General features: G+C 39.0%; 1 protein-coding gene and 1 non-coding gene across 3 annotated transcripts in view; both read right to left on the bottom strand.

Moving 5' to 3' along the window:
* Nucleotides 1-20,681, bottom strand: part of ZFR (zinc finger RNA binding protein) — a 47,556-nt gene that overhangs the window by 13,262 nt on the left and 13,613 nt on the right. Inside the window, exons 3-15 of one of the 2 annotated variants that reach the window (XM_041419119.1) lie at nucleotides 15,344-15,626; nucleotides 13,768-13,912; nucleotides 12,751-12,969; nucleotides 11,341-11,591; nucleotides 9,765-9,956; nucleotides 7,379-7,679; nucleotides 6,280-6,473; nucleotides 4,804-4,923; nucleotides 4,184-4,329; nucleotides 3,658-3,820; nucleotides 1,871-2,076; nucleotides 1,512-1,662; nucleotides 6-147 (exon numbers count right to left, since the gene is read on the bottom strand). In XM_041419119.1, the coding sequence (XP_041275053.1) occupies nucleotides 6-147; nucleotides 1,512-1,662; nucleotides 1,871-2,076; nucleotides 3,658-3,820; nucleotides 4,184-4,329; nucleotides 4,804-4,923; nucleotides 6,280-6,473; nucleotides 7,379-7,679; nucleotides 9,765-9,956; nucleotides 11,341-11,591; nucleotides 12,751-12,969; nucleotides 13,768-13,912; nucleotides 15,344-15,626 (2,513 nt within the window). The remainder of the gene's footprint in view (nucleotides 1-5; nucleotides 148-1,511; nucleotides 1,663-1,870; nucleotides 2,077-3,657; nucleotides 3,821-4,183; nucleotides 4,330-4,803; nucleotides 4,924-6,279; nucleotides 6,474-7,378; nucleotides 7,680-9,764; nucleotides 9,957-11,340; nucleotides 11,592-12,750; nucleotides 12,970-13,767; nucleotides 13,913-15,343; nucleotides 15,627-20,681) is intronic. The other variant, XM_041419127.1, reaches the window with a different exon arrangement.
* On the bottom strand, nucleotides 18,178-18,315 carry LOC121343999. Its single transcript, XR_005953774.1, has one exon. It is a non-coding gene; the product is annotated as a small nucleolar RNA SNORA66 (small nucleolar RNA).

The following is a 20,681-nucleotide window of genomic DNA, read 5'->3' as shown; positions in this document are numbered from 1 at the left end:
CCAACCTCCATCCCTCATGTTCTCTTCCCGAATGACTGGAGATGTCAGTGTGATTGTAACTTGCATTTTGGGTTCCACACACGAATTTAAAATTATTGCTGCTTCTGGGACTGCACACTTGATATCGTATTTCTCTGGACTTATTACCTAAATATTGAGAAACAGAAATTTCTATTAGCATGTGGCCATTAAAGGTATCAGGAAGAAAAAGGATTCCAACATATTCTTTTTTCAACAGAAAGATAGAAACGCAATATAATTATATGAAACACATACCTGTGTAGTCACAGAACCACACTACACTGTATAAAGATACGTGGACTTTTATATTGTGTCCAAATTATTAAGGAAAATACACAATCAAACAGTTAGAATTAAAAAAAAAACTGCCCAGAAAGGAAAATTCTATAAATTACATAACAAGAATCTTCATGGTGTTTAAAATAAAGAAAAGCCTCAGAGCCAATTAAAATGTCAGTAGGGTGTTTCTCACTGGAACACAGAAGTCTTTGAAATACAAAGATGCATATTTTTTAAGCTCACAGTTACATATGGGTATTGCTAGGTACATCCTGTGCTTTGGTGCCACAACATGCTAAAAAGGGCAAGATAAGCACCAGGGAAAAAATGTAAGATTAACTAATAAAGTGTTTATTTTAAGTTGCTTTTTGCAATGTTATTCAATAATTCCAAATAGCTCCAAAAGAAAGCTGTAGACACCTCTGTGACCTTCTTCTACATATATGGTGAACATTTCCATGAAGAAAGACCAGAATACCCATTTATTAAATTTACTTCTGTTACTTCAAACAAGAGCAAACTTGAGACTATTTTTTCATTAATCTGCTCATGCCAGTGATTCTGTCAAGCATTTTACTAAACTGCATTGAAATACTAATGCTGTGACAAGCACTCTACAGTGACAGGCTTTGTTCAGCACAGAGCAGAGACTTTACACTTTCTTAAGATACAAACACTACCAAAGGTTTATATCTCACTAAATGGTCTAAGATTGTATGTTTACTTTTTTAAAGGTTCAAATTCTAAAAAAACCCAGACTAGATTTAGCTGGCTAATTTTGAACTATAAACCACTGATACATACAATAAGGAAACAAGATGTAAGTACAAAAGACTGGCATTAATGGAGAACTTTGACCTTGAGGCAGGAGGCATGCTGTAACATGCAACATACCGCAATTACCTCTATTGCTACTGGTAACTGATTAATGGCCTTTCTTGTGCTCATTTCTATTTCCCAAATAAAAGAAATCTGTTAAATAGTGATTGATACTACACTGCTAGAGCACATGCTTGTATGGACATGATATGGAGGAAGCAGAACATGCAGCAGTCTCTGAATTCAGATGAAAACACACAGAAAATGGAAAGAAACTGAACCTGAGCTATGTTGTGTAGCAGCACAGTGAGTCCTGCAGACATTTAACTTGAGGACAGATTTTCACATTACTTTTACAAAAACTCAAATCTGAAAATCTAAATTCTACTTACTGCAAGTTGCTTAGGGAGGCTTTCAGCAATACGACTGAGTAATGTCTTGGAGGGCTTCTCAGCACACAACAAAACAAGATTGACATTTCGGTCTCCACGGAGCAGCAAACCTTTAGCCAAAACGCCCACCCGTAAAACGCCTTTCAAAGCTCTGTGAATTGTAGTCAAAAGTTGCATTTAAAATAATAATGTAAAAATCATAATAATCCTGAAGATAGAAAAGTAAAATAAAATAGTACTCCACATCTTTCTGAGACTTCAAAATACTGCATAAAAGCCCAAAGAGATGAGGTCCTGGAAGCACTGATAACAGGGTAAGGAAAAACAATAAATTTCTTAAAAAGGAATTAAAAAAATACCTGTCTTTACTGCCATCCTTTTTGTCATCTCCCTCTTTGTTCTTGCTTTTTTCATGATCAGTCATGCTGTCAGAAACCAGCTTCAAAGCACGCTCAGTAATAGAAACAATTTTTTGGACTGCCTGAAGTTCCTCCTCAGTTGGATATATAGCAGCATGCTTGGTCATCACATAGCGGTCATCAGAGGAGTCAGGGCGGCGCAGAGGCTGAACAGACAAAAAAGTGTTCTTCTGAAACCTGGGTGCACTTCCAAGTTCACAAATGAAACAAAATGACCAAAACCCAACATGTGGCTAAGGAACAGAATATTCAAACCCCACATCTCTGAAATGTAACAAAACATGAAGTTTCCTCAACAACCTACACTGTCACAATCAATCATGTCTGAAAAGACACGAAGCGTATCAAAAATAAACTAAGACCAAATCCCAAGATCAGAGGTACTCCTCAACATTAATATCCCTTGCCTTTTTATCAACTGGAAAACACTTGGATATTGCTGCAAAATCAAGTATCTATGATTACTTTTGTACAATCACAGGATTGTACAGGACGCCCTCAAAAGCTCATCTAGTCTAATCTGTTCAAAACATGGTCAGCTGTAAGACCACATCATGTTGCTGAGGGCTTTAGCCTGTTAGTTTTTGAAAAACCTTCAAAGATGGCAGCTGCACAACACCTGTACGAGAAAAGATGACTTCCTGAATTCAGTCTAAATCTCCTTTGTGTTTGCTTGTGCTGGATGTATCTCACACTCTCATGACTATAAAAAGCCAGGCTCCATGCCCTTTATAAAGACAGCTATTAGAAGGCTATCCTGTCCCACTGAAGCTCTCTCTTCTCCAGGCTGAACAACTCCAGATGCCTCAGTCTCTCCTCACAGGGCAAGTGTTCCAGACTCCTGAACATCTTGGTAGCTCCACACTGAGCCTGTTATGCTTTAAGCATCAGAACTGAAAAGCCCAAAATTAAATGTAATATTGAAATTAGGGTCTAATGAAAGCTGATCACTTCCCTTAATCTACTGACTGTGCTCCTGTTAAAGCCCAGGCAGCTGCTGGCTCTGCTGCCAGGGTATGCTGCTGACACATGCCCAGACTGTTGTTTGCCAGGACCCCCAGATCCTTTTCAGCAGAGCTGCTACCCAGCCTCTATCAACGCAAGGGATTCTTCCTCTCTGTGGGCAGCATTAGGTATTTGTACTTGCAGAATTCCATAATATTCCACTCCTACAGCCCACCTAGGTGCCTCTTGATGGTGGCCTTGGCATCCAAGCTATCAGCTCTTCTCCCCAACCCAACATGATTCAGGTTCATGCCAGTGCAAACCTCAGCAGTCTGCACTCACTCCATCACCTTTCAGACCCCTGATAAGGTGCTTAGGCCAGAATGAACCCATGTGGTACTGCACTCCACACTGCCAGAGTATGATGCACCACTAACCATTATTCTCCAAGACTGATGACCCAGACACTTTTTATCCATACATTAGTCCACAATTAGGTAAATAATGTTGTATAACACAATCAAATAAAATAAAAAAATCCAGTACGACTTAGTTTCATAAGAAGCAATATTTAAAGCATCCTCTTGTCATTTAATTGGACTTATTTTGGAGGACTAGTACACCTACACCATTTCATTAGCATATAATTTCTTCTTCTCTTTTCCAAATCCTTTATTAGGAAACACCAGAGACAAGTGAAGTAGCACTGAGTTATTTTATAATTCTTAACTGTGCCTCCTGGTAAGAACAGCTTAGCTTGTTTCTCAAGTTAAGAAACTCACTGCTGGTCCTTGGGGTTGAGGAGGCATTCCAGGTCTAACTCCCAGCAGACCTAGTGGTCCTGGAGGGCCATGAGGATATCCTCCATCTGGTATTCTGCGACGGTCATCCCAGTGATGCTGTTCTTCCTCCATTCTCCTCCAGTACATGTCCTCTTCGTATCGTCTGAAGTGCATCAATCAAAGTGTTCTTACTATACAGCAGTTAATACTTGACACTACTCTGGACAGATCCTTCTCTGTCCTCAACAACTTGTAGGAGTCATAAGCAAATACCAATGAAGAGACAGTAACAACAGGAATTATTGCTGTAAAAGTAGGCCTGCATTTACGGCAAAGTAATTCTACTAACTCTGCATTACTCAGAAGGATTGAACAGCAGCAAACAAAAATCCCAGTGAGAGAATGACAATTTAAAACACAACAGTACACAGTTCCCTAAAGTATTTAAAATAAGTAACTATGGAGCTTAGTTTCAGACAATCTGACAGCACATTGTCGCATTCATTCATGAAACATAATGCATTACCTCATTTCCATCCTCCAGCGTTCCTCCTCTTCTCGCCTTCTCCAGTATTCTTCTTTCTGCATCTGTTTCCTCATCTTTTCTTCTTGAATTTTTCTTGCTCGAATACTGGGCTTCACTTCTACTTGTAAGTCTGGGTTTACTTTTTTCTAGATGAGAAAAGTAATGAATTAAATGTTACTTTCCTGTCCTCAAGCAAGGTTATGGAGTAGTTCTGACATATTTAACATACACTACTCATCTACAATAAAATCAAAAGGAGTAAAATGCAGTTTTAGAACTGCACAAATGCACTTATCATTAAAAAGTCTGCAACACAAAGAGTGTGTGTGACCTACCAAAACAACTGAGCAATACTCCTTTATACTCTATAAACTTCATGGTAAGCAACATAAAGAATCTATTCTTCCTTGCATCATTTGGACTACAAGAAACATTCAAAACATTTTTAAAAGCCTCAACCAAAATATAATTTCACGGTTTGCATTATTCTTTAAAAACTATACTGCCTATGAAATACATTTATCTTTTTCTACATGCTGTTTACTCAGAGTGCCTTTAAACCTAAGAAGAGGTTAGCTGATACCTGTTTGATTTTCAGAGAGAAGCATTAGCATTCTTACCTTGTACTGAAGTCTGTGCCGCCGCCCTTTCAAATGCATCTCCTTGGCATTAGGATCATTGAAACTGCATTCACAGAGTTTACAGTGAAAGCGAATCACCTTTCCTTCATCATTCCTTACCTGGAAAATAAAGTTATAACACATTTGGTCATTTCTTTTTTATCTTATAAGGCTGATATAAAATTAAATTATCCATTCATCTAATTATCCAGTGCCACTAGATAATGGCTACCTGTCCCAAAATACGTTAAGAAGTTCACACAATAACTGAAAGAAGGCAAAGTAGAAAAGTAGAACATTCATTTCTGACAGACACACTATTGTGCTTGGTATTGAGCAGGGAACAAGGTCCTTCCATTCCAAAGAGTACACAGCTGTACATTCAAACCTGAACATAGTGAGCTAATAAATCACAGACCTGTGTATCATGCAAAATTTACATCAGAGCTGATCCACCTATCTCATACCAATCACATGAAGCAAAAAAGAAATATGCACAACACAAAAATGTAAACATATGCACAAGCCTTTGCGGGCTCAATGCACAGTCACTCTTATCTTCAGGGAGAACCCAGGGAATCACAGTCAACTTCATCTTGATCTCTGGGAAGGCAATGGAGCAGCTAACCCTTGAAACCATTTCCAAGTACAGTGAGGGCAAGAAAACCATCAGGAGCAGTCAGCTCCAGGGCTTCACCAAGGTGAAGGCCTGGCAGATAAAGGCAGAGCACTCAAGACTGTCCCTGTGGACTTCAGTAAAACCTTGGACAGAGTCTCACCACAATATCCTCCTAGACAAGCCACTATATCCAGCATAGGCTAGATAAGTGTACAGTGAAGTGGACTGAAAGCTGTCTGAACAGCCTAGCCAAGGGTGCTGATCAGCAGAATGAAGCCCAGTTGGAGGCCAGGAGTCAGCAATGCAGCCCCAGGATCAACACAGTCCTGTAACATCTTCAGTAATGCTCTGGATGATGGGGGAGAATGTATCCTCAGCTAGTTTGCTGATGACACAAAACTAACAGAAGCGGCTGAAATGCCAAAGGGTTGCAATAACATCCAGAGGGGCCTCAGCTGTCTCAACTAGGGAAGAGGAGGCTGAGGGGGATCATATCAGTGCATATAAATACCTGGAGGAAGGGTGCAAAGAGGACACAGCCAGACTTTTTTCAGTGCTGCCCAGTGCCAGGACCAGAGACAATTAGCACCAAGTGAAAAATAACCTAACATCAGAACACTGTTTTATTGTGACTGACCATGCTCTCTTACAACTGCTCAGGGAAGTTATGAAGTCTCCATCCTCTGACATTCTCAAAAAACATCTGGACATGGTCCTGGGTGACGGGCTGTAGGTGGTCCTTCTTAAGCAGGGTGAATGAACCACAGGATCTAAAGAAGTCCCTGCCAACCTCAATCACTCTATGATTATGTTTCACTATAACAGTTAAAAAATAATACATATTTTCATATTAATACCTCCTCCACATAGTCATGGCCCACTGGTTGGACATCACTTTGCAAGGCAGCAAGAGTTGTGGGAGTCACTGGTTCAGCTGCTGTGTCAGGTTTTACTTCCTGTGTTTGCACTGTAGCAGCAGGAGGTGTTTTAACACTTTCTGCTGATTTCATTTCTTCCATTTTACTTCCTGTTGTCTGAAGCTTATTACCACCTAGAAATAAAAAACCAAAAATTATTACTCTTCATAAAATGAGAATGTGATTAAACATAATGTGCAAACTGAAGATTTTATTTGCAAATACCTATGATCTGGGCAAAGAATTATAGGTATTTTAAAATCTATCAGATTTTAAATTCAACCAAAACTTAAATATATTTTCAATACAATTAAATATTTTAACAGTAAATTTGACAACATTCAGGTTAAACACTGAAGTTGTGTATTCTAACACGAAAAACTTCTGCTTTAAAAAACCACCATTTTTGTTATTTGCTTTCCTGCTTTATCAAGGGACAGGACTGAATGGGGAACAACTCAGAAAATATATTTTAACAATATCTTTTTTGTTATTTTATAAATGTATAAAAAAAAGTACTTCCAAAACTTAATAAAGTTTGTACTACTAAAGGCAGTACACCCCTAGTATTGCAACTGTATAGGTCTTTCCTTGAAGAGCAGGATAGCTTATTGTGGAACAGATGCTTCACATCTCTGTTGTGTTCAGTTCAAAGTTTACATGGTTAGTTTTCCACTGAAAAAGGATGTTTCAGTTGTCCAGCACAAACTGCCAATCTATTGCAGGTGCATTAACAGCCCAGGCTGTGAACTGAAATTAGGACTAAAAACTGCAATACTCCAGCAGCTACTACATAAGAAACCAAAGGTGGGAGGCTTCGTACGAAGATGGGAAAAGTATTCAAGAGGGTGGAGACAACTGGGCAGAAAACACCATCAATTTTGAAGCAAAACTTTTATAGACATTCTCACTTATCAGTAATTCCCTTAAACACAGTGGAGTAACTCATGCATGGGGTTACCTAAATACATTTGTGTCTGCTGCACTAGTTCTTAAGAAAAATTTACAGAATAGGTTAGGTTTCAAAATAAAGACTGACTTCTGTACTTGCCAACAAAGTTTATTTTCGGTGTAGATATTTTCTTTACAGCTATGTTAGCAGCGGTTGAAGATGTTTTGTTGTTGGATGCAGTGTTAAGTGGTGTGTTTGCCGTGGGAGTAAGAACTTTCACTGCAGAAGACGCAACAGAGGAGTTCACTGTACTGCTGCTAGTTGCTATATTTGAAGCAGAGGCCGTTGGCTTGGAAGCAGATGTGGATGTTGAGGAAGTAGCTTGGGTAACCACATTTGGTTCAGTCGAAGGAATGGGTTTGCCAAGTTTTGTATGCAACTTTACTACCTGTAAGTAGGAAGAGAAATTCATAACATGATCTCCCTGAGATACCTCTAAAAATAATGTATCACAAACAAAAATATCAAAATCTAAAAAATAAATATAAAGAACGATTTAGCTTGTTTTTTTACAAAAAATGGTCTTAGGAAAGAAAAAAGATGGACATGTAAAAGCTCTTGTCATCTATAACAAGGAAATAGGTACTTGTTAGCTCACATTGCTTACTTGTATTAGGAATTCATGCATTTACTCCCACAGCTGTTTAGATAGGAACAGAAACACAACAATCTTACAATCAGAATAAGTTCAAGAATACATTTTGCTCCTAGTGTTTCAATGTGTCTATTTTGTTGCCTCGTCACTTTTTAGTCTCACTCGAAAGGGCAGAACACTGAACTGTTTTGGTTCCAAACAATATTTGTAACTAAGAGTTATTTAATCACATTCAGCAACACTGTGTCTTTTGATTGCTACATTTGAAGAGTCTTCATACCGAAAAACTATACACGCTATTTAGCCAAGCTGAAGAGATTCCTTAAGCAAATGCCTTCCTTTTTTTTTTTTTTCCTGATGTTTAGAAATAGTTAAGGAGGATTCAAGAGGTATTTTAGAGCTCTTTAGTATTGTATAGAAAGTAAAGAGGTACATGCTTATTAGAATTAATAAGTACAGGCCTTTCTATAACATGTCTCTCATGGAATAATACTTCTTTTTGGTGTCTGCTGACCACTATCTGAAAAAGCAATGCAAGTAATCCATATAAAAAATAGGTAACATTTTTTTGAGTGTTGAAAACAGCAATTAAAAAAAAAATCACAAACCTGTGAGACATGCCTTAAACGTGAACATATACACAATCATGATATGCACACAACTGTCCAAATTGATTTCTTAGGCTTTTGTTCTTCTTTTTTATCTTCCATATCAGAATACTGACATATTAATGTCACACAACAGTATAAATTTAAACCCAAGCAACTGTTCAAAATTACTTTTTTCCAGTGGAGTGCACACCGTTCTCTAGTTACCTCAGCAATATAGTCCTTCGAGATACCATTTTCACACTGGTAAGAACCTAAACCCAGCAATGGCTTGCAACTATCACAAAGAGAAAACTATATCCAAATATAAAAGGATAATACATACTGTACTCCATATACCTATGGAATTATGGAGAACCACCCAAGAAGGTAATGGCTCAGTTTACTACCTGGACAAGGTTCTCTAAATTTTGATTTTTGCTCTTGGAGGAAGATTATTTTAAACATGCTATGAGATTTATTTATTTTAGTAGGAACAATGATACTGATGCCTGTGTCCTGAGATGTAAAGAGTTATAAAAGCAGAGTATTAATACTGTATTTGTTAGTGACATTAATCTTTCCAGAGTTATGAGGAAAATCTGTGATTCTTACACACATATTCTACCTATCATTGCACTTACTGTTGTATGGCCAAGTTTAAAACACAGGTCACAGCATTTCACAGGGCAGCCCCCAGTTTTTATTCCAGAATAAAAGAGCACCCAAACAATAAGAAAAACATGCATACCAGAAATCTTCTAAACATATGCATTATAAAGTCTACCATAGGACATAGCTCCTTGTTTCCAGAGGACATTTTCTTTGCAGGAACTATCAAAGAATGATGCCTAACACCTGTTCTTTGCACTGGTTTAGCTTACAGTGTTTCGAAGTGCACTGAAAGATTTCCTGTCCCAGCCCGACAAGTAAGATGAACCTAAAGAAAGGTCTTGAGGAAAGTTAGGGGGCACAAGCATAGTACCACGTGTCCTCAATGGTACCCTTCCCTCATCTCATGCCACACCTTCTTCCTGTGATTTGAATGATATCCCAATATATCCTCTTTTCATTGATGCCATCTCAATGTTTTCCCACTTCCTCTCAACAATCCCCTTCTAATAGTGAGCCTAAAGACAAGTTTGAAAGGAAATGAAGAACTAAAATCTTCAAATAAAATAGTTTAAATTATACTGTTTCTGCATATTTTCTTCTTCCTTAAAATGAGAAAAAATTATGGGGAGAAATGTATATACTGACTTGCATGGTAAGAACAAGAGAAATCTCTTACTTTCTGATGCTTGGCTCCACGGATATGGGCAGCATAAGCATCTGCCCCGGTACAAGACACATCACAGAGCTCACAGCGCAACTGATTCTGAGTTCCACGAGCAGAAGTACTGTTGTTGGTGGTGTTCTGGGAAGCTTTTAATGCTGCTTCTTTCTTTTTGTGTTTCTGGCCTTCTAAGTGTTCTTTGTAAGTCTGTTTAAATAAACAAAACATACAGTAAGCTGGTTCATCATTCCCGTGAATACATGTAATACAGAACATGGCAGAAAACACACATTTTAGCCAGGAAGTACCTCCTACACTTAACATTCCCGCGCTATGGCATGCATTAACAGGCCACTTCTAAGACCAGAAAATTTTCCTCTCCAGCATCAGGATCCCACACTTAGGTAAAACAATACAGGTTTTTCTCCTCTAACTTGTCAACTTCCCAATCGAGTAGTGGTCGAGACGTACCACCACTAAAAACTTGATAGGATCAGAAACTGCAGTTTCCTGCATTCTTGATTTTTCAGCTTCACTCAAACTTTATGTGTATCCAGATAAACAGAAAAATCAATTTAAAAGAAGGCAGTGCACAAATAAACCTGTACTGGAAATAAAATACAGAGGTTGGTATTAGTTCCTATATTAACCCTGGCAATCTAGAGCAGACAGGATAGGAAATAATGACTAGTTTACCTAAAGTAAAAGAACTGATTAGCCAGACTCAGACATAAATATTCTGCATGACTTTGTATCTACTTTCTAGGCAGTTTTACCACTGTGACACTAAACTGGGAAACTGGAATATAATGAAGAATAAATTTTCAGGTTTCCCATTCACAAAACTTGCGTAACTCCACAGCTTTCAAAACACTATTTTCTAAGAAGTTTCCTAAGCTAAAGAAACAAATCACATTTAAAGTTTCAAATAATTCTGAAGTCTGGTGAAGTTCCTCTGTAAAAACTCGGGGCGTATCTTTATGCCTTCAACAAGAACTCTTTCTATAATAGTACACATTTTTATTTCATTATTCCTTTAGTACAAGTATAGAATCAGGTCTAAAAATTACAAATACTCTTGATTAGAGGGATGGAGAACCCCTCCTGTGAGGAAAGGCTAAGACAATTTGGTTTGCTCAGCCTGGAAAAGGCTTTGGGGTGACCTAACTGGGATGTTCCAGTACATAAAGGAAGTTTGTAAGAAAGATGAAGAAAGACTTTTCACAAAAGCATGGAGTGACAGGACAAGAGGCAATGGCTTCAAACTGAAAGAAAACAGGTTTAGGTATTAAGAAGATATTCTTTATGGTGAGGGTGATGATGCGCTGGCACAGCTGCCCAGAGAAGCTGTGAGTGCCCCATCCGTGGAAGTGCTCAAGGCCAGGCTGGATGGGGCTCTGAGCAACCTGCTCTGGTGAAGGTGTCCCTGCCTACAGCACAGAGCTGGAACCGGATGATTTTCAAGGTCCTTTCCAACCCACGCCATTCTGCAATTCTGTGACTCTTAAGAGGGTAAGGTTTTTTAGCTGAAGAAATTATGAATAAAGTATAGTAGAATAAAGCACAGTAGAATAATACATAATACAGATACCTGTGGTCCAGCACAGCTGATCTTGCAAACGTCACAGTAGTGGATCTGGGGTGGTTTGGGAGGCTGTTTTGGTTTCAGTTGCTTATTTTGGAATGGTGCCTTTTTAGTAAAGGTGGTCCCTGTCCAAGCAGCTGTTGCAGCAGCAGCAGCAGCTGCTGCTGCCGCCTGTTTCTGTTGTTGCTGCTGCTGCTGTTGGTAATAGGATGATGCAGCTGAATACACTGCAGCTTCATAGCCAGAATAGGAGGTACCTGAAAAATGAAAATAAAAACAAATGTTACATCATCATATATAATGTATCAATTACATAATACACTAATTCAAATCATGTTGCATAACAGTTGAGGGGCAAGGCAAGACGTAAGTAATTCACTGAATCTTGTCAGGCAGTCTTGTATTTGGCTTCATGTTTCACAGTAAACAAATATACAGCCAACGATTGTGTTGGAATATATTAAATTCTAGACACATCTTTGCAGACACACACTTAAGCTAGATATATCAAAGCATCCCTAGAGAACGTATGAAATTTTCTGTTACATCTGGTAAGATTGGGTATGATGGAAAAGGAATTTTAGTGAAAGATTTAGCAAAGGCCACATGAATCTTCTAGAATCTGATTTGCTGTTTACATTTCCAAATGGCAAGGACTGGTAATATAGAGAGGAAGGGGAAAAAATGAAGATAAAAGATAGAACATCTAGTGCTATTACATCCTATTTCAGTGATTTAAGTTGTTTTGGTATAGAGAAGATGTTTCATTCACTAAAATCTGGCTACACAGTCCCTGAATTCTAGCTGAATAAATCAAGGAAACTGGGCTCTATCTCAAGGAAGCATTAAAATCCCTTTTTAAGCAAGAAACAAAAGAAAACAAAAAGTTCAGGGTAGCTATAACATGCCAGTTAATTACCATCTATGGCAATTTGTTAGCTACCATATTTTCATCTTTAACTATGTTTTGGATTCCTAATGGTTGAATAAAGTCTTTCCAGCACACATTTCTCATTCCATTTTGGGTCAGGACAACCCAAACTGAGAAGATGTATACTAAACTGTCTCTCTCTGTCTCTGCATGCACCCTTCCCATTTTCTGGGAGTAACATCTCTGTGGATGCATTTCCTTATGTTTTGTATTCCCCGTTTTTTTTATTTTTCACCTTACAATATGTCACTGCTCAGGTAGCAATGCCAGCACTTTGTTCTCATAGCTAACAAAATAGAAACCTAAGACATCAAAACTATTTTAAAGATACAACAAAACATTCTGCCATTGTAATGATTGAACTGGCTGCTACCTCTCAGCAGACTATGATGTAATTGAGCATGAAACGCCAAAATTCTCAGCATTGAAAGCCTCTTCTGCAGCAACTTCAAAGATCCTAGCAAGAAAACATGCAAAATTCTTACCAGAGTAAGTTACTGCTGTTGTGCTGTACGTCGCACTCTGAGTATAGGATGGAACAACAGTGGCTGCAGCTGCCACTGGCTGCACAGTCGAGGACACCGGATATATGGAAAATGTCGTTGTTGCTGGACTCGGGGTTGCAGGTTTTATAGCTGTCACTTGCCGCGTTTGCTGGGCTTGGGTGTACTGAGTTGCCCCTTGGCTATATCCTGCTTTTGGAGCTAATCATGAGAGAAAATACAAGTGCAGACACATTGACATGTTTTAGTTGAGTGAAATGCAAACCATACTAAGGGAAAATTAACAACATGCTTGTGAACAAATGTGTAAGAAGTGGGGGTTTGTTTTGGGAGTTTTGTTTCATTTGTTTTGCTTTTTAGAGTTGTGCATTGGGTTGCTTTACTGTCATGGCTATGCATTGCATACCACGTATCTCAATCAAGTCACAGCTCACAGTAGTAAGCCTTAAATTTATTTATTTATTTTTAGCAGTGCTATCATGTTTTTAACACAGTTTTAAACAACCTTCTTATCCAACAGTTTTACTAGAATACTCCAAACCAAAGCACACTTAAACTTTCCTCTTAATTCTACATTAAAAAAAACTAAGCAGGATTCATGCCTTGTAGCAATCATGATACAAATAATTACAGAATTATATACATGAAGTACCTAGAGAATCAAAAGATTATTTCTAATTGAGTTATCATCTGAACACAACACTGATTACCTGAACTACCTCAGCAAGGGTTCTAGACAAATCATAAAGAATTTTGCCTAGAAGTATGTTTTGAGTATATTTAGTGGCAGTCCAAACCTCAGAGGCAGCTACTTATGGCAATGTCACAAGTGTTGTAGTTCTAGGCACAGAAAAACTTTCCACACAGTGACAGAGATTACACAACAAAACTTAAAACAAAAAAAGAAGATAATGTGAAGCAGTCAAACAACTATTTTTAAGGCTTAAAGTAGTTGACAAGACTGTGAGTAACAAGAGCAGCTTGAATCATGCCACCCACCTGTCTGGTAGTAGGACTCAGCCACTGAGGGCTGTGGCTGGGCAGCAGCAGCCACGGCCGCCGCAGTCGCGGTTGGCTGCTGATAATATTGTTTGCTGTCGTACGCCACAGCCGGGGCAGTGGATCTAACATAAGAGTAGGAATCCTAAGGATTCAAAACAGAGAAACCACATGTAGGTATATCACTAGCGTAATAGACATGATCAGCACAGTCAAATTAACAACATACTGTCTTCCAGCCTACTCCAGTAGAATGAAACCTCCTCATCTACATGTACAGTATATACCAATAAATGCATTAGAGAAATTAAACTTACTTTCATAGATACTTCAGGCCTGAAACAGCCCCAACCTCCTCTTACAGACTCAACACTGGAATTATCCTCATGTTATTACTTTCTCTACCAAATTATTTTTGAAAAGCATCTACTCTCAAAAGTTTTTAATGACTGTATCAGATTCTATTTCTGTAAAATATTAAGAAAAAACCAACCATAGATCTCTACAAAACATGAATTTCTACAAGGCCCAATAAATTCTCAGGGGCAGAAACATGAGCTTGTATTGGCTTTAAAATTCTCATCATTAACAACATTCTTCTTGGTTACATTTTTTGGAGTATGACAGTGGTATTTTTAAAGCCTTCTTTACTTTTTGGTGTATCAACTAGTTCATTAGGGAACCATAACTAATCTTCAAAGGCAAGGCAAGTAGCTCATTTGATACCTTTACAACTCAGTAGATGTCTAATAAGCTTAGAAGGGGATAACCTGGAAGCCACTACATGCATGTACATACATTCTCCCATCCTCACCATGTTTATGGTAAAACACAAAAGTTTATCAACTGAGGGGGAACAAGGCATGAACTACTAGAGCTGAAGCACACTACTGCATTAAAATCCTTTTTAATTCCAAGAAATACAACAACAAAATATTTTTTTGCCCAACCTGTGTAAACAGGAATTATTTTATTTCATTTAGGGGACTCCTTTTTTTCCAAATGTATCTAATAAGTGACCTCATAATACAGAACGAATTACAGAAGATGTAAAAAAGAATTGAGAACATGCAGCAATAATACAGTCCTTTTAAACAAACCAAAATGCTAATTAGAATCTAGATAATGCCGTGGTAAGTTCAGAATTAAAAAGCTGAAAAACTATTGCAAGAACACAGTATTTCAAGATGAAAGGGGACAGAGAGCAAAAGCCCTGTTTCAAGAGCGTGTATCCACAGATGGTTAGGCAGAGATCTCAGAAGAGGATATCTAAAAACTACCTACAGGGTAGTTTATCTCCTAGGGCAACCTTCTATCCTCATAGGCTTGGTACTAGATTCCAGCAGCACCCAGGAATCTGACAAAGGAACTATTTCTACCTCTACTGAAAATTTTTACTGGAACAGTCTTTTCAGCTCCATGACCCAGTTTACTGCACACCAAGCCAACATCTAAGCTAACAGAAGACAGTGCTTTTTTTTTTTTACAGCAGCACTTGCACAAAATCACATTTTCTTTTCCAAACAGGCTTCCTCCTCTCAAAGCACCTTTTAAAAATCACACAGCAGGAACCTACCTGGTAATTCTGCGTGGTGACAGGAGGTGGTGGTGGTGGAGCTTCTTGTTGCCGCTGTGTGTAGCCATAGTCTGTAGCTGTGTGTGCTGTGGGATAGCCACCGTAGGCAGCAGCCGTGGCAGCAGCTGCCACAGCCACCGGGGCAGGCCTGGCCACCGCCACCGTGGCTGCGGCCGGGGCATAGGCTGCAGTGACCGTGTGTGCCGCCACCGGGGCCTGGTGCACAGTGTAGCTGGCAACTGTGGTTGGATGGGAATAGGCTACACCCGAAGCTGGCTGCTGGCTGTATTGGCAGAAGACAGTAAGTAATTAATCCAACGTACAAAGCTGATGCCTACACATTGCAAAGTCGCAGATTTGATTAATACTTTGCCTGTTCTACAGACAGATCTGGAGCAGCCTTCTATTTGTGCATACTCTCATTTAATGGTTTTTATTAACCATCTTCCATCCCCATGAAAAAGGCTGTATCATTCTTAAATTTCTGTGGATCGACATGTAGAACATAATCACAGAATGTTAAAGACCATCTAGTCCCAACCTCCACACCAACTTCTACTAGACCAGATCACTCAAGACCAGTGCTGCCAGGGCTGGGACACCCACAACCTCCCTGGGCAACCTGTTTCAGCTGTTTTGCTACTTTCAGAGTAATGAATGTCTTCCCAACACCTAACCTAAATGTCCCCTCTTTCAATTTGTACCCATTACTCTGTGTTCTGTCCCTACAATTCCTGGTATTTCATGTAGATGATTATTTACTTCATAAGGGGGGGTGGTGTTTGTGTTGAGTTTTCTCTAAGCAGTGGAACACAAGTCTTTCATTCAAAATAATGCAGTAGTCCCAAAGCGTTAGCTTGTCCAGACTGGTAAGTTTTAAATGCTTTAGTAGTTCTTCAATAAAGTGACACACCTGTCAAATTAAGAAAAATGCTACTTCTGTGTGAGAGCTCATTACTGACCTTTACTAGCATGCAGGTTTTCATTACACCATAGTCAAGCAATGAAATTTTAAAAACGGCCGTGAAAATCAGCATGGAACTGCTGTATTTACTTAGACACACATGTCTGATAGGGGACTTCTCCAACAGATGGTTAGAATTTTAGGAGTTGGTCCCACTTGCTCGAGCAGAAGTCCACTGACGCAACACGAGGCATCAAAAGTGCAGACAATCACATCAAGCAAGAAAATCACTACCAGAGCTCTGGCAATCTTCCAGGCACATGCTGAGACTAATCGGCCTCTCTAAAATTTGCAGGTAGGACGCTAATATGTGGCAATTTACTAAAACTGCACAAACACTAACAGCAGAAATAAAAATTGATTGCTTCAAAGGTTTAATTACCTGAACAGAAACTAGAATTATTGTCCTGTACTGATACATAACTCTGCATGATGTTGTTCTATTACGATGTATAACTGTGGATTATGATTAGAAGCTTGGAATTTTGATTTTTAAACAAATACAGTGAAGTGGGTAAAACATCACTATCTGGAACAATGACATCAAGTGGGGATTCAGTGATAATTCGGTTTCTTTTTGTACAGTTCCTACATCGCTGTTCAACAACAGCTATAGCTATATACTTTTAATTTCACAAAAAATATTTCCACAACTCCCTTGTGTTATTTTTTTCTTATTTTTTCTAATTTTTTCTTATTTTTATAAAGCCTGTTGTTGTCATTTCAATTACAGCAGAACCCACTTTAATAAATTAAAAAAACACACACATGCAGCTCCCTCCCCACCACACCATTCTCCCAGCAGAAACCAAAAAAACTTTACTACTGATGGATTTACATGCCTGGACTCTACCTTCTTCCCATCATATGTCCCTCACTGCTTAAAAGACTACTTGCTTTCTATCCAGTTTTACTTCAATTGTGAGTTGTACATACAATAATATTTTATGTTATTTTCAATTATTAGCGTAAGAGCAAAGTGAAAAGACCTAAGGCACTTTGATGTACCTCACATCGCTGCTTGCAACTCCTCCTCCCCTGATGTTCACAGGAAAATTCTGTTTACTTAACATGAGAAACAAAATTCAGGAAGACTGTTTTATGATGGTAGAAGTAAATGACGGTCTATAAAATTAGGCCTCATTACCTACATAACTAACAGTATAGAAGTGTAAAATAGTCACAAAATCTGAGGTAATTATCATGGCCATATATACCTATTAAAATCACATTAAACTGAGTAAAAAGACAGCAGACTGCTTAACTGACTGCAGTTGAACACATCAACAGTCTAATACTGCCAACAAGGTAAGTCTTGCTTCACACTTTTCCCTCTTAGTCTTCTCCCAACACCAATCCTACCTAACCCATCTTATTCCACCCCTGGTGCTAATTCTGCTACTTGTCAAGCCATTCAGTGCACTGATCTAACTTATTAATCTAGCAGAAAAGAATGTGAGGGTTTCCTTTTGGGGTCATATTCTAGCGTCACATAAATGTTAAGAAACACGGCAGCTTACAAAATAGGTCTGCTGAGAGTCAGAACCCATATTAATTATACATACAGGGAAACAGAGCACAAAGGGAGCAGAAGACTTGTGCAGAAGCACTAGTGCTGCTTTTCCACGTTTCATAGAACTGTTTGTTACTGTAACAAAACAAAATACAGTGCTCACAACACACTACAAAGTAACAGTTCCAGTCAGTTAAGCAAAGAAAATGCTTTTGCTCTCAGAATACGTATGATTAAAGATACCTGATAGTTTTCAGTATTTAAAATTGTGAAGAGATTATGAACATTACCAGCAGAACTATTAACATAATTATGGTACAGACAACTTAATTTCTTGTGCAACTAAGCAGCAAAATTCCTTATCATGGCATAGAACTAACAGCCCAAGTAATTAGATTTCTAAGGGTAATACACGTTCTATGACCATGTTTTTTTTAGCAAACCTGTTCCCCTTGCTTCTGCAACGCCATGCAGAGCTAGTGATCGAGTTTGCAAGACTGCAAGAAAAGTATTCTAGAAATGATTGCTTCTTCCTTTCTAAAAGTTGTGTTACATTATGTAACAGAAATTAATGGTGACATCTCCTCTAAATTTGTGATATTCTTCTCTTCCATGGTTTTACAGAAAACCTTTAACATTAAGACGAGCAGACGCTTTAATGTAATTAATTTACATAAAAATATCCTTGTGCCAACTTCTTTAATTAACTGACAAGAGTTCTTATCCTGGTTTGGTGATTAGTGCCTCATCACGTTTGCTGAGATGAACTCAGCTCCTCCTAGATTATTTTGCCAAACTCCCTATTCCACTCTCCCTTCATCTGTGCACCTATCTGTTTTTTTTTGACTACAGATGGCAAGAACCTCATGCGTCATTTCATACGAAGCTTCAGCTGTGCCACCCACTCTACTCCAGACAACTGCTTTCTCTCCTGGCAGTCTAGCTTCCTCAGAGCACATTCTTGTAAAGTTACCTGTGTACTGACTATTTTCCTCACATCAAATAGCACAATATGCCACACTAGTAGAAATGCTAAAGTCATAACCAATTCCTAGTGAACTCCACTGCAATTACTGCTATTTGATAATAGTTCTTCTAATTCTACTAATCACTTCTCCCAGCTCCTTCTCTACAATTCTTTTACTAATCTCTACCTTAAGCAGTCATTTTTCATACTGCACCGCATCAAGTATTTCTTCTTAGTCTTGATAAGTAAGCCTCCAAAAGATCTAGGCATGTCATCAAGTTATTAGAACACCAATGAAATATAGTATGTCAGCTGAGCTACACTAAAAAACCACATGCATATTCTTCACCACATCCCTCAACACCATGGGGAAAAGATGAATTTATACAAATTACTCTCTATGTTCTGTGAGTTAAGAACACACCAACAGGTATGGCAGGACTACAGAGAAAGAAGCTAACTCATTGATGCAGCCACTTCTCTTTGTACATCAATTCTTCTCTTACCCAAAATAAATTCTAATATCCTTTATTAGCACTTTTGAGTCCAAGCTCTCTTCCAAATACACTTAATTCAGTTTGCTTTATTAACTTGGAGGAGTTTAAAACTCAAAATAATTTAGGTTTAAACAAGGATTTGGAAGTCACCTGTCCTTATCCTATGCTCAAAACACAGCTCATTTCAAAGCTAGAAGTTTCTCAGGGCCTTGTCTGGCCAGGGGTTGATCACCTGAAAGAATGGAGACTCCAAGGCTACTCTAGACAACCTGTTCCAGTGTGCCATGGTTTAACCCCAGCTGGCAACTCACCCCACAGAGCCACTTGCTCACTCCCCCACAGTGGAAGCAGGGAGAGCTGAAGAGTAGAAGTGAGAAAGCTTGTGGCTTGAGACAGACAGTTTAATATGAAAGACAAAGGCCACACACACAAGCAAAACAAAATAAGGATTTGGATAGGATGGATTAATGGGCCAAAGCCAGTCATATGAGGCACAACAAGGCCAAGTGCCGGGTCCTGCCCTTAGGTCACAACAACCCCAGGCTACATTACAGACTTGGGGAAGAATGGCTGGAAAGCTGCCCAGTGGGAAAGAACCTGGGGGTGCTGCTCAACAGTGGCTGAACATGAGCCACTGTGTGCCCAGGTGGCCAAGAAGACCAATGGAATCCTGGCCTGTATCAGCAATGTGGCCAGCAAGAGCAGGACAGTGATTTCTCCCCTGTACTCAGGCACCGGTGAGGCCACACCTTGAATCCTGTGTCCAGTTCTGAGCCCCACACAAAACACTGAGGGGCATCACTATGCCCAGGAAAGAGAAAGGTGTTCAGCCATCTCAGGAAAGCCAGGCTCCATCACAGAAAAACAGTTACTTGAGAAGACAAATACCATCACCCTGAACACCACCTCCTTCCTCTTTCTCCCTCCAGTTTTATCACTGAGCATGATGCTCTATAGTATGGAATATCTCTTTAGTCAGTTGGGGTCAGCTGTCCCGGCTGTGTCCCCTTCCAACTTCTTGTGCACCACCAGGCCTCTCACTGGTGGGTGGGGTGAGGAGCAGAAAAGACCTTGCTTGACTCTTTGTGAGCACTGCTCAGCAATAATGAACACGTCCCTTTATTATCAACACTGTTTTCAGCACAAATCCAATATCAACTACTAGGAAGAAAATTAACTCCACCCCAGCCCAAACCAGCACATGATGTTTGAGCATCCCGTCAAGAATTTTTTCCTTAGTTTAAAAAAGCTCCAGTTTCAAAAGCAAATGAGCTCTAGACAAACACCTAAAAAGGCAGATCCAGTTTCTGTCCACTCATTTCAATGCAACTTCATATAGTAATTCTTGAAGTGTTTAAACTCACTTTCACAATAGATCACTCTTTATTTAGGAAGTT

Source organism: Onychostruthus taczanowskii, unplaced genomic scaffold, assembly GCF_017590055.1.
Source record: "Onychostruthus taczanowskii isolate IOZ18803 unplaced genomic scaffold, ASM1759005v1 scaffold108, whole genome shotgun sequence".
Lineage (NCBI taxonomy): Eukaryota > Metazoa > Chordata > Aves > Passeriformes > Passeridae > Onychostruthus > Onychostruthus taczanowskii.
Note: the sequence above shows the minus strand (reverse complement) of the source record. Positions and strands in the feature narration are given on the sequence as shown.